The sequence below is a fragment of the Plasmodium vivax genome, chromosome 11 (genome assembly GCF_000002415.2).
Source record: "Plasmodium vivax chromosome 11, whole genome shotgun sequence".
Lineage (NCBI taxonomy): Eukaryota > Apicomplexa > Aconoidasida > Haemosporida > Plasmodiidae > Plasmodium > Plasmodium vivax.
The window spans coordinates 323,285-337,590 of NC_009916.1; the positions used below are offsets into that span (position 1 = coordinate 323,285).

Sequence of the window (14,306 nt, forward strand, 5' to 3'; positions counted from 1 at the left end):
CGAATTTTTGTGAATTTTTAATGGCGTTATGCACTGAACCCCTTTTGCAAATTTTTGCAAAAGAATTCTCTTGTTATGTGTTGTAATGTGATCCATTTCATCGTGTTTTTTTTTTTTACCCCCCACCCCTTGCGTATCTTTGCATTTGTCCTGGCACGCAGCCAGTATAACTGCACCTTTTTTTCGTACACACGTTAGCTACGAATTTACGCTTTGTCTGCGCAAATGCTAGTGTACACCGTTTGTCTCTCTCCACTATGTGCGATGGCGAGCGCGCAGCTTCTTCATGGAGGTAAAAAATATATGTAAATTGTTTAACTAGTCACAGTAGTGTTGAAGCAAAAAAAATGGAAAAGAAGCTAAATAATGCGCGTAAACTGAACACCCTAAGAAAACTCAAATGTGTAATAATTAATTCACAATATATCCTCAATTTAGTGTAACCATTTAAGCGAAATAAGCACGGGGTTTTCCTTTTTCCCACCTTTAATTTCTTTTACTTTTCCATGTTCTACGTTAATAAGCCAAGTTTTTTCAAATGTGCGCAAGTGCAATGTATTAAGACTTGCGTTGCGAAATTTTATTCAGCCAATAAAATCCTCGCATACTTAAGATTGGCCGCACACGGGTTGCGCGCGCAAAGGAGTTCCCTTGGAGTTTACTCACTTTAGCACATTTCGCGTGATTTTCGCTCACTCGTTCGGTTGCTCCTTTTAGTACTTAATTATTTATTAATTTGCTTATTTTTTTTTATTTTTATTTTTATTTTATTTTTTTTATTTTTATTTTTATTTTATTTTTTTTATTTTTATTTTTATTTTATTTTTTTTATTTTTATTTTTATTTTATTTTTTTTATTTTTATTTTTATTTTATTTTTTTTATTTTTATTTTTATTTTATTTTTTTTATTTTTTTTTTTTTTTGTTCAGGCAGAAATAGGCAACAGTGTAGCACAACCTTGCCGTTCAGACCACCACCTGGGGCGAGTTATTTTTCTTAAAAATACATTTAAGCTTTCTTCTCCTTTTTGCTGGTGTTCAGGAAAAATAATTCTAAATTGCGTAGCATTTTCCTATTTAAAAAATACATGTGTACAGGACTAAATATTCATGGCGTAAAACATGACATGTGCTCATAGTTGTAATGACAGCAATGTGGAAAAAAAAAAAAAAAAAAAAAAAACGTTGGGCCAAGAAAAATTCGTTAAAAAGGTGGGGATAAAAATAACAAAAACAAGGACAAAAACAAAAACAAAAAAAAATGCACAAAAAAATAGAGAAAAAGAAAAAGCAGAAAACAGCCAAAGAGGGAGAAAAAAATTACACACACATCGATAAATGGATAAACACATAAGGGAAATGAAAAATAACATGTATATAATGACAAAAAAAAGAAAAAATTATGAACAGGTAAGGTATTAAAAATAAAAAAGAGAAAAAATACTCTTTGGCTAGCTCAAATTTTAATAGCTTTTCCTTTGGGGGGCTACAAAAGTAAGAAGTCTCTATTGGGGTTTTCTCAATAACTATGTATTTTTTTTTTTTGGGGGGGGGGGGGTAAAAAACTACGGACAGCTATTAAACAGTTGTGATTTTTTCTTTCTTCTTTCCCCTCATTTTAATTAACACATTTTAAAATTGTCAACACTGCGGTATTCCCAGTCCATTTTTATTGCTATGCTGTCATTTATGTGAGTGCTGGATCGGTTCCCCTCATGGAAGATCCCAAATTGGCGTATGTCAAATTGATCGGCAGAATAACTCCTCCGTTTGGGCAGAGCCACCCACGTGGGCAAACTTACCAGTTAACTTTTAAACGAACAAATTGCACTCCTATTTCGGAGTTATCCAAATTGTCCCCACACACAAATTAGTAATACACAAATTTATCCGTTCAGAGGATTTGTTCATATTAACAGGGGGTACCCTACACACCCATCAGTCACTCGTAGTGCCTATTCTTGGCACCTTCACTTTTTGCTGTTAAATATGTTGCGTTCGATTTCTTACTATTCCCAGCTGGATTGGAAGTATGCGTATTGGCGGCACCCATTTCATTTCGTAGCAACACATGATTGTCCATCCTATTTTTAGCGGCATAAAACATGCCACTCGTGTGGTCCATGTCGTTTGAATTGTTTTGCTTACTAAACCGTTCGTTCAGTCGTTCACCAAAGGGCTCACCGAAGGGTTCTTCGTACCGATTTCCAAACCGGTCGTTTACCAATTTCGCGCTCCAGTTGCTCCTCTTACTATTGTGTTGCCCCATCGGTTGCCTACTGGACTTGTAAAACGTCGCGTTGTTCATTTCAGTTCTCATGTAGTCGTTCTTTTGGTCTCCAGCGTGATACTTCTTCTTGTAAAACCCATTGTTGCTACTGAGCTTCTTGGTGGTTATGTTGCTATTGCCGAACCGTTTTCCCGCTGGTTTTTTTTCGTAGTAGGTCTTTCTGCTGAAGTTGCCGTCGCTGGCTTTTTCCTCGCCCTGGCTGTTCTTGCTGTGTGCGCTGTATTTTTTCACAGAGGGGGTGCCGTTTGCCTCAGTGTTAGTGTCGGCGTTGCTGTCGGCGTGCATGTCAGCGTTCATGTCATCGTTAATGTCTGCGTGCATGCCAGTGTTTGTGTTTGCATTTCCTTCCAACTTTGCGCCCTCAATCGCACTTTCGACCACTTCCTCTCCTCCTGCCCTACCCGAGTTGTCCCACTTTTTACCCGAAGAAAAACTCATAAAGGGTGCCTTGTCATTATGTGGACTATTCTGTGGGCCATTCTTGTGGAACAACTGCAAAGACCTTTTCTGATGATTTGGGCGGTAATTATTGTTTCTTTGGTAGTACCTGTTTTCGCCCTGGTGGGCGGCGCTGCTATTTAATACATGCATGTGATTTTTTGAACCCGGGAAGTAATTACCCTTTGCAGTGTTATAACTATCTCCCGCGCCGTTGTCTACATGTTCGCCTTTATTCCCCCTAGTGGAGAACCCGCCCCTACCTTCAATCACCAGTTCCCTTTCATTTGCCATTTCCGGGTTCGTTTGAACATCCGTGTTGTCCTTACTTCTTGCAGCATCCTCCTCAGTGGTGCCTCGGCTTCCTAACGTTTCTGTCATTTGGGAGAGGTCCTCATGGGTGTCCTTTTGCACACCACTGTTGGTGTAAGCAGAACACAATTCGTATACTTTTATTTCCTCCTCAAACATTTCACTGTTGTTTTTTTTCCTATTCTCCTGATCGATGTATGTTTCTAATAGCTTATTATACCTTCCGCTCATCCAGCATTCGAACTCTTTAAAATTAAAAGGGTGGGTTACTTCGTCTGCGTTGCTACTCCTTTGATCCGTTTTGGGGGAAAACACTTTCCTTTTATTTTCTGGGCCACTCAAAAGGTTTTGCTTTCCACCATTTTTAAGGTTCTTATCTTTCTCACCTGGTGGTGAGCTTGTGTGATCCTTCTCATCCCCATTGGCTCCTGCGTGGTGGTATTCATCCCCGTTTGTGCGTACATAACTTTTTGCGGCATCTCCCGGATGGGCCGTAAAATGCTTCGCTCGTCGTTCAATTTTTTTTACATGTGCACCGCTTCCTCCCCCTTCCACCGTTGGGTAATCCCCCTTCTTGTGTTCCTTTCTCCTTATCTCCTTCATTGCGTCTTTTTCGCCACTGCTACCAATCTTGCCTCGCCCACTGTCGCTGATATCCGCTTTGGGGATAAAACCGCCCTTATTTTCGCTTCTCATCTGATCAGAATTACCACCAGGGGTGATGCTCTCTTTTGGGTTGTCCTGACCATCATTGGTATGTGTGAGCTTAGCATACGTTTTGTTAGCCTTGTCAATATGGCCGCGGTGTGAAGGGCTACCCATGGTAGTGCTATTTTTCTTACCTGAACGGGTCATATGCTCATGAGTCTTTTCACCACTATTGTGGTAGGTACCCGATGGAGACGTACAATTGGCCGTGTGTATGACCTGCTTGTTCACCAACTCGGAGCTTTTTCTACTGATGTCTCCTTCTGTAAACGCTCCCATGGAATCATTTTCGTCATACCCGTTGGTCTCTTTCCCATTTTTATCGCCGCTAACGGGTGAGTGTTTGCTATAATTGGTACTTTGCATTTGCTTGCTAAACGAATTCACCTTTTTTTTGCTAGCACTGCCGCTATCGTTACCAACATTTGCGCTGTCACTTCTTGCAAAATAATTCGCGTCGAATTTCTTGGCGTGCTTTTCCGCCATGTGAAACCGCGTGTCCTTCTGCTTCACGCCCGTTGCTTCTTTTTTGTTCTTCAGCTGGTTTCTCCTAAAATTAAAGCTTTCGCCTTTTCCACTTTGTTCCTGCTGCTCGCGCTGCTCCTGCTGGTTCATCCAGCACACGCCCTGGTCGTGGCTGCCCGTGGCATCTTCATTATTGCCGCTACGGTGGTAATTCTTCTGGTTGCCCATTTTATAACTGTCTGCGTTGTGGCAATTATCGTTCATTTTTGCGGAGTTGCCCGTTTGGGCCGTAGCACCCACATTTTTGTGGCCCCCGTTAACCGCGTTTCTATACGTGTGCGGGTTGCCGTTTTTGAAGCCCCTTTCATTTGCCCTATGCGGCTCACCATTTCTACCGTGACTGTTGTTGGGGGAATTCCCCCCGAGAGGGTGACTCTCTTCATTTTTGTAACTCTCTCCGCCTCTAACGTAGTCCCCGCTTGCGGCGTTGTGATCCTCATTTTTGTCTCTACAGCTCTTCCAACATTCGTCCCTCTTACTGTGGCCAAAGGTTTTGTAGTTCTCACTCTTCCTGTTGGAGCTCCCATTATTGGGGTTGTTCCTTCTTGCCTCCTTCTTAAAGGATGCCCCGTTTTTGGCACTATTCAGCGAGGGGAACTTTTTGTAATTTCCATTTTTTTGGCTCATCACATTATTGGTGCTGGTCTCCTCATTACTGTTTTCTTTATCCTTTTGATGCTCGCTTCGTTTAAAGGGGCTCACCTTCTTGCTGCTCCCGCTCGCTGTTCTGTTGGCACTGGAGTTTAAATAACCATTCGGGTGATTATCTTTTTGGCCCCGTTCAGTCTTTCCTCCCTCCTCGGTTATTACGTCTAAATCATTATTCACTACACCTTTATTTTTATTCATATTGGCATTTTTGCCCTGTCTTATGTTGGTGCTATTAATTGGTTCGCTCGGCTTCGTTTCTTCTTCCAATGTTGCATTTCCCTTCTTGCTGCTCTCAGCCTTTTCACTATTCTGTTTGGTGCTGATTGGGCCCTCCATTTTGGCGTGTTGCACCTCTTCCGCGTCATTATTGGTACCCTTTTGGGGGGTATTAAAAGGGGGCGCTTCCACGGAAGTGTCAACTGGTTTGTTGTCTCCATTACCCCCTTTGGATGGGGAACCCCCTTCGTCATTCGCAGGGGGGTCTTTATTCACACCCTTCCTATCGCCTGCTGGAGGACTCGTTTCGGATTTCTCCTTTTCCTCTTGACTAGGAGGCACCTCCTTAACATTCTGAGACGAGTTGCACTTATCATCATCGTTGCAATTTCTGTTTGGCAACAAATTACTGTAGTGTTTTTTTTTTACTTCACTTTTTGGTGACACTTTATCTAATGTTTCAACATTTTTCCCTCCTTCCAATTCTCGGTCGTTGCTTTGGCTGCTATCCCCCTGGTCCTTGCATGCACCGATCGCGCCGCTTTGCGTTTTGCCTCCTTTGTCATCGTTCGTGGAACCGCATGCGATATGACCATGTTGGTAATTATCTCCCCCTTTCGCGACATTGCTATGGCTACACATGTCACGCTTGCCGTTATCATGCGCGACGCCTTCCGTGGTAGTCCTTACGGGGGTGCCTTCCGCGGCACCGGTGCTGCCCTTATAATGCACTTCCTCATTGGCATTTTCATTGTTATTACATTTCTTCTTCGCATCGTCTGTCGTGTCACCATCAGTTTTAAAAACCGACGCTGTTGTAACTTTTTTTAACACACTTTGATTAATGTTCACTTTGGGATCTTCACCGGCAATTTCTTGAGAGCACCCTATTGCGTTGCTGCTGTTCTTAAGCATGCTCACCTTATCATCTGGGTTGACCAAATTGGCGGAGTAACTTTCCTGGTTATTTTTGTTTTCCTTTTTGGCATGATCATATTTTCCTGTGTTTCGATTTTTCGCCTCTTTCTGAATGTTCATTTTTTTTTTTTTTTATAAAGGGGGACTTCTCTTTCTTTGCGTTTTTTTCCTCTGTTTTTTTTTTTTTTTTTCTCTTAAGTTCCTTTTAATTTGAGATTTCCCAACACGGGGTTAAGCAAATGCCGCTGCCTACGTGCATAGCGATGTTTATCTGCGTGCCGACGTGTATCTGCATGCCGACGTGTGCCTGCATGCCGACGAGTGTGGGCATGCACTGAGGGGAGAGGGTACACCTACACGTGTGCGTTGCGTAAAGATGTGCGAAGGGATGATTCACCAAACACCAGCATACACCCCGCGGGTTTTGAAGTGCCTTCTTTCAGGTTAAATTTTTAAGGCGAAAAAAGGAAAAAAAAAATGGATAAGCATAGCAGAAGTGTAGCAGAAGGATGGCGGGATAGCGGAAGGGCAAATGACGCCTCTGGTTCACAAGTGTACAAAAAATTTGTTTGACAAAATATTTTTACTTGCAAGGGATGTGTTTAAAAAAAATTAACTCACGAGAGCCTCTTAAGACATTCGGTATGGCGACAATTACGAGTAAAGCGATGTTCAAAAAAAGGAGAAAAAAAATTAATAACTGATTTGAAAAAGCAAGCACATGAAAGTGTACGCGCGTAACCATATGCATGCCATATGCGCGGGGCAGCCAGAGCAAAAGTGCAATACATACGTGAATGATTAACTAAATGGAAGAATAAATGGATGAAAATAAATGAATATTGTACAAATGACCGAATAAACGAATACTTAAATATATCGTCACGAAATGCCCCCTTTAAGAGCCCTCTTTTTCTTTATAAAGGGAAAAAAGTCCGCTTTGGCTTTGGGGGGGAGCACACTTGGTAGGAACGATCTCTCGGGAGGTTAAAAAACAAAAACGGTGAGAACGGGAAAAAGGCCTCGCGAAAGATCACATCTATGTGCTCACAAACGGCAAAAGGGATCGCACGCGACAAAACGCACGAATGTTTTGCAAACCGGAAGGTGCGCTCCACCATGCAAGCCAAAAGGAGCACATGCGTATGGCCAAAAAATGACATATGCGTATGTATACATATACATATTATATACTGCTCGCGTTAACGCAGTATTATTTTCCTATTATCATCTTCCCTTCGACCCCTTTACATTTCCTCTCTATATTTTGCAAACATTTGCACTTTTCCCCTTTTGGTGCCACCCTTTTTTATCGTTAATCTTTTTTTTTTTTTTCCCCCTATGTGTTTGGTTATATGATATTTATTTTTTTGATAAAAACACATAGGGCATAGGGGTTGAATTGAATGCATTTTTTTTTTCTTTTTTCTCACATTTTGCATACACTTTTTTTTCGTGCAGCTCTGAGGGCAATTTTTTTAAAACATCACTTTTCGTTTATTTTTGAAAGTGCTTTTTTTTTTTTTATTTAAATATCTCATTATTTTTTTTAATAAAAATGCCGTTATTTTTAAAATACCGCTTTTTTCTTGTCCCACCCCCTTTCCATCGTGAAAGAATAATTTAACGAGTGAAAAACGAAAGCCTTCCTTTTTATGAACAATTTCGAAAAAGCTGAGTTAGAAAAAAAAAAAAAACTCGTCATCTGAACGCATCCAAGATTCGAATTATCTTTTAAGCGGCCCGCACACTCGTTTCTCGAAAGTGAAAGTGGTGCCTCAAATTGGCAAATCACAGCAGGGTAGAAGCTGATCTTTTATTTTGTCCCCCAAAAGCTCATTAACCGCATGCCGTATCATTACACTGTAACCCCTGTTACACCTTTTTGCTCATCACTAAGGTACTACGTCACTTTTGTGTAGAGAACAATTGACTAACCATTCCGGATGATATTTCTGAAAAGTTTTATTTTGCAAATGGGTTAAACGTTAAACGGATCAAAATGGCAAAGCGCGTTTATTTTTTTTTTTTTTTGTTTTTCCTCCCCCTGCACGCAACATCGTTGCTATTTTTCGTTTTTACACAATGTTCACTATGTTCACTATTTGTTCTCCCCTCCCCTTCGTTTCGAACGAATCATATCTCCAATCGAGGAGGTGCGATTTGAGAGGCTTCCGCGCCGCCCCCCTTTACCTTAAAAGTTGCCTGCACTCTGTTGCTTCGGTTTATTCTTTTTATTTTGTTTCCCTCGATGCTTCACCCATTTACGCGCTGTGCCTATACGCCCCTTATGTGTGCACCCAAGGAATCCATTTGACGTAAAAAAAAAAGGCCCCAAAAATGCTCATGCAAAGGAGTGTATGCCTCTCGCTTGGGCGGTTACTTCGTTGCCCCTTCGCACACATAACGATAAGCATTCTCATTCGCATCCCTTCACTGTGTGCATATTAGCAAACAAGGAAGATGCGCTCTTATCCATTTGCCTGTAGATAGGCACTCACATGTACACGTCTCGGATAGACTGATGTTCCAATTGCACACCTCACGAAAGGCAATGCCATTTCTGCTACCTCCCTGTCTGATTGGTTTTTATTCCCGATAGACAAGGCGAATGCTTTAACGAAAAGGTTCAATTGGTAGTGCGGATTTTCCGGCATGCAGCATCCAACGACCGGTGTGCCGCTTTGCTTTTATAGCATCATAAAAGGGGGGGGAAAAAAAAAATACATAAATTGCCATAATTTTGATACACGCTGACATGCATGGCGATGCATCTCTTTATCCTTTTGTACCCCTTCTCGTTCACTTCAAGTTGGAAAAAAAAAAAGGGCAGTTTGCTGAGCCCAGGGGTGCCTACTCTGCGTTTGAGTCGGTACATACGTAGGGGGTATAATCGATGCAGCACCTGTTAGCACATATGGGTATACAGCCGCAGTTTAGCACACCTCCCTACTGTGTTAAAAATGCCCAGTTTCATCACACCATTTTTTGTTAGAACGTTTGGACAGTACGGTGCGGTAAAGTTCGCTCAACGTGATTGCCACGGGGTAAGTTGTGTCTGGAAATGCCAGCGTGAAAGAGGGGCGCAAAGAAGGCGCACAAAGGGCGTAGACTGGGCACAAAAAAGGCACAAAAAAAGGCGTTTAAAGGGCGCAAAGTAAAGCGGCGCCCGTGACAGATGAAACGAATTGTTAAAGACAGGCCAGCGTACAAATGCGATGTGCGCACATACGCACGTGCGTATACACAGGCATTTGTATGGACACACTCGCGCACAAGGGATAAGACGCGAAAAGCCACTCCAAAAAGGTACGTCCAACAATGTACGTCTAACGGCGCACGTCCAACGACGTACGGCCAACAAACTGGTGGGTAAAGAAAAATGCTTTAACTTTTGCCAAAAAAACATTTCCTTTCGCGATGCGCATTTTTGCGCTTTTAAATGTACGTTTTTCGGAGCAGCTTTGGAGGGAGACAGAGAGAGATGCTTGGCATCACGCGCCTTGTCCTCTTATGCTAGTGCTTCTTCCCAAACGAGTGCTCATAATGTGTGTATGGGCACGCATGTAAGTATGCGCATCGGCATATACATGCGTTTGGGGAAGCCTTTCAAAATGCGCTCGCGCACCTTGCCACTGCCCTCTAAGAATTCATCCGCCTGAGCATTTCCTCCTGTCGACTTTTCAAATCCGCACTTTGAAAAAGTACTCTCGTTTTTTCAATGGTCTCCTCAAGATACTTGTGAACCATATCTGAGCTCCATTCGGCTAGCTGCCTTGACGTCTTAATATCGTCGTCGTCCTGGCTCTCCTTTTTTACTTTTGACAAGGCTTCATCCTCAAGGCGCGATATATTTTCGAACCCCACCTCCACGTCGGAGTAGATGGGGTACGCCTGTACGTTGCCTAAAGGGGGGAGGGGTAGCAACGAGGTGTAGCGACAAGGTGCAGCGGCATGGTGCAGCGGCAGGGTGACAAAGCAACACGCTAACACAGGCAAGAGGAAAAAAAACAGAAACTACATGAACGCACGCGCACTTTGGATTGCTCATCCCCCATGCACAGCTCCTTTTCGCGCGGTTACCCTCTTCCCCCTCCAAGTACAACCTCCTATTCTTCGCGCTCTTTTTCTTTTCGAAAATTTTCTCCATTCCGATGTCATTTTCTTTCTCGACTTTCATATGCTTCGTCGCTGCGGGGTTAGGGGAGGAGGTTTATCGAGGCGAGTTTGCGCACATGGCTATTTTTTATTTTTTCGAGTTGAATTGCCCGGTTGCGCGACTGGCGAGGGGATATACCCCTGGGGAGAGCAATGCTCTGCGGTATGTTCCCCGACAACCTCCCCGCCATCCACGCACCTACCGTTTAGCCACTTCCTGTCATTCATTTTGATCACCTTTTCATTTTTCCGCTTATTTCTTGAGCTAAATTTCAGGGAGATTTTATTGTCCAGAGCTTTGGCGTCATTCGTTTTGATGACCTTATTAGACACGTTCTTCGAGAGGGGCAAAGGCACATTGCCTGTCTTATTGCATTTGTCATCGCGCAACACATAGGTGCAGTTATTTGCCTTCCTCAAGTTGGGCTTCATTTCGTAATTGCTCATGCTTATGAGTTCTCTCCTTCGCATGTTGTTGTTCAGGTTTGAAAAGGACACCTTTTTGTTTCTTTGAATGCACGTATTGATGGTAATCCTCTTAAAATCGTCTATATCGTTACGCAGTTTATTTATTTTAAAGTGTAAATTTTTCATTTTGTCATTCCACTTGTGACATAACACGTCCATGGCGCTTTCTTCTACGTGGACCTTTCTCGGAAGTTGGCTAGCCAAATGGAGAAAGGACACATGGGTTGTTCCAGGAAAAAAAAAAAAAAAAAAAAAAAAACACACACACGTATGCCTGCCCAACTGGGAAAAAAATATATATATATATATATATATACAACGTGGGGGGGTTAAACAACAATCTGCTTATTTAGCCTTTTTAGAAAGATATCACTTTTACAATATGTGTGCCTTCACAGGTCAACGTTGCGAGAAAGTGTGAAACGTTCTTTGGGAAACTCCTCCGCGTTGGCGATTGATTAATGGAGGGGGGAGCTAACTCCATGATGGGCAGGCATACGCATATGCATATGCATACAAATACGCGTATTTTTTTTTTTTTTTTTTTTTCTCAACCTGTACGTACACCGCTTTTACCCGTTGGCCACCCCAACCACGCGCGCACGTATCAGCGAGAGTATGTGTATCCACTTCACCAGACAATTCCCCTTCCTTCCACATGGCTCTCCCCATTTTGACTCCCCCCCCCTGGAAGCACTACTCCCAGGAACAATTCCTACATTTATACTTCTGAACAAACGCATCGCTAAGGCTACTACTATTTGAGGAACACGCGGAGGAATAATTACCCTCGATGAGGAGTCGTTCCAGCACGATGAGGACATACGCATCGGTGGCTGCGTAATGTATTTGACTCTCCATGAGTGGCCTCCTGCTCCAGTTGGATAACTGCAATTGTTTGTTTAAATTTTTGCCGAGAAATTTCTGGCATAAATGACTCAGACTTTTAAAATGAAGCTTATCAGTGGTGCGGCTCGGGCACACACGGATCGCCCCCTCGAAATTATCGCAGCCCCGATGTTTCACCCTACCGTTGAAGTTGCGAAAGCTACTTGTCGTCACCTTTTTAAATAACTCAATGTCATTCGTCTCAATTACATTTCGATTGAACAGTTCAGCGGAAAGTACACTGTCTTGGCTGCATGGAGTGACTACACTTCGCTGTTGCAAAAATAGGGGGTCCCTCAGATCAGTCACATTTAGGTAGGTACACACAACCGACATGCCTCGAAAGAACGAATTTAACACACGCATGTCGCAGGCGAAGTTGTAGAAGAGCTTACAGACGAATGGGTTTTCAAGTAGCCACTTAAAAAATGAATGAATTAAAATTTTGTAATTATAATCCACAGTTAGCAGATCGATAAGGTAAATTCGTTCCTCTGTTGCCACTGAAATTATGCTAGCCTTTTGGTATCTGTTCCATTCGACATCGATGCCTATGTAATATTTTTTTTGTTTCCCCCTCAAGTGGTTATTAATATCTTCTGCAGTTATTACGTCGTCACAGGACTCGGATGTGTACGTGCTCTCATCGTTGTATATGCCATCCACCCAGTGCCTTTCCTGACTAGCCTTTATCGTTCCTATCATTTTATGCAAACTCTCTACATTAGTTACCACTGAAATGTTTTTCATTTCTTCGGGCAGCTCATAGTAGTCACTGTGTGGTTGGAGTGGATTATTCCCCCATGGGGCGCAATTTCGGTCTTGCCCTCCTTCGTTAAAGGTACTCTTGCTGGGGTGTCCTCCTTCGTTAAAGGTACTCTCGTTGGGGGTCCCTCCTTCGTTAGGGGTTCCCTCGCTGGGGGGCCCTCCTCCTGCTTCGTCCTTCTCCTTCTCCCTTGCCTTGCTTCGCAGCAGGTACTCCCGCGCTGAGAGGTATCCCCAGTAGTCGGCAAAGAACCCTGCATAGGTTGGGCGGTGGAGGTGCGCAGTGAAGGTGCGCAGTTGAGGCTACGGGGGGGGAAGCTGCCCCGTGCGAGTTACTCGGCGAATCGCCTCGCCAAAGTGCGCTCCTCTAGTCAGCCGCTAATCCGCTCTTCCGCTTCCCTTCGCGGAACGGGGGGAGCCCCACCTGATGCCTCGTCCAGGGATGCCAGCCACCGATAAACGTCCCTCTTCAAATCGTCGCATTTGAGGCCGTCGAGAAATAAAAAGAGGCAATTCTTGGACTGCGCCTGTAGTATGTACTGCAGCAAAATCCTGCAGTTATAAGCGCTGTCTTCCTTAAAGGGGGAACTAAAGCCGACATGCTCATCAGACAGAAACAGGGAAGCTAAGGCAATGGCCTGGCAAAGGTACGCTCGGTCATTTAAAAAGTGACCAAACAGATAGTCTACATGTCGGGCAGTCATGCCTTCCCTCAACAGGTGGCGATCAAAGGATAGGCAATCCCATATGTACAAAAATTTTTTATACTTTACAACTTCGCACATCAAATTTGGGTCTAATCTGTGCTTATGTTTTGCATTATTTTTAAAAAAAAAACATAAGCTGTTTAGCACAAGTTCCTGGATGATGTTTTTTTTATTTTTCCTCAAAGAGGGGCTAACACATTTTACAAGGTCATCATTAAAAATGCAAAAAATGTATTCACCATGTTTTTCATTTTCTGTAAATATCTTATGGTAACACCTGATCAGGTTGGCGTACACATTTTTTATGTTGTCCTTATACTCCTCTACTGTTTCTACATTTTTAAGATTCACAGATTTTAAAATGAAGAAAATTAAGTTCGCTGCAATGGCTTCCATTTCTTTGCCTTTGCATAGGGCGGGAAGCACGTCGTGAAGTTCGCCCTTCACGTAGACTTTGTTGTTGGTGGAGTAGCAGTGGCTGCATCGCTGCCTCGGAAGGAGACTCAAATTGGGTTTCACAAAGGGATTCCCTACTACATCTTTTAAGTAATTTTTCCCCCCATTTCTTAACCCATCGAAGCTGTTATACACATACAGCAGTGCAACACATTCGTAGCGTCCAAGTGGTGAACTCGTCTCGCTGTTCCCTTCGGGGGTGCTTCTACCCCTTGAAGGAAGATGCTGAGGGGGAGTTCCCCCATCACATCTGGTTACACAAAACGGAGGTTGCCGCTTCGCCTTCAGTTTGATGCCCCATTTTTGCATATTTCCCGATCAGCACTGTTGATAGTGAGGCACGTTCCCTTTTTGTCACTTAACAGGATTTTACAAAAACGGTAGAGCCATACGAGGGGGCACAAAAGGGAACACTCTTTTGATTCCACTTGGGGTGATAAATACGGGGAATAATTTATTCGCATAATGGTGCCCACAGTGTGACTTTTTTTTTTTTTTTTTTTTTTTAATTTTCAAAAATGGGGTGAAAAAAAAAAAAAGTCACACAGTTGGCACACGTATTTTCACCCTACGTGTGGCTAATCCAAAGTGACAAGCATCACATAGGGCAATAAGAATGATCAGACGAGATGAACCAAAAGGGCAACTTCTCACAAGTGGAAATCACTCCTCAGAGTAACCCTCACAGATGTTGCTTCTCCCTCGAACGTGTGCACACTAGCGATTGTTTTGGTGCGCTTCACCGGTTGTTTATTTTTTCCCACTTGCGCAAAAGCGCATCCCATTTTATCATTTTTTAGCCATCA

The 14,306-nt window shown here is 43.1% G+C and overlaps 3 protein-coding genes across 3 annotated transcripts; all 3 read right to left on the reverse strand.

Moving 5' to 3' along the window:
- Positions 1-1,942: 1,942 nt before the first annotated feature.
- PVX_115090 (hypothetical protein) lies at positions 1,943-6,178 on the reverse strand (the record flags this gene model as incomplete). Its single annotated transcript, XM_001616359.1, has 1 exon — positions 1,943-6,178. The coding sequence occupies one exon, from the start codon at positions 6,176-6,178 to the stop codon at positions 1,943-1,945; it is 4,236 nt and encodes a 1,411-aa protein (XP_001616409.1).
- Positions 6,179-9,700: 3,522 nt separating this feature from the next.
- On the reverse strand, positions 9,701-10,843 carry PVX_115085 (hypothetical protein, conserved; the record flags this gene model as incomplete). The annotated part of the gene is made up of 3 exons (XM_001616358.1): positions 9,701-9,963; positions 10,142-10,249; positions 10,420-10,843. The coding sequence occupies 3 exons, from the start codon at positions 10,841-10,843 to the stop codon at positions 9,701-9,703; spliced, it is 795 nt and encodes a 264-aa protein (XP_001616408.1).
- Positions 10,844-11,380: 537 nt separating this feature from the next.
- PVX_115080 (3'-5' exonuclease domain containing protein) lies at positions 11,381-13,970 on the reverse strand (the record flags this gene model as incomplete). Its single annotated transcript, XM_001616357.1, has 2 exons — positions 12,762-13,970; positions 11,381-12,591 (listed from the first exon to the last, which is right to left on the reverse strand). The coding sequence occupies exons 1-2, from the start codon at positions 13,807-13,809 to the stop codon at positions 11,381-11,383; spliced, it is 2,259 nt and encodes a 752-aa protein (XP_001616407.1). The 5' UTR covers positions 13,810-13,970.
- Between the last annotated feature and the right edge of the window lie 336 nt (positions 13,971-14,306).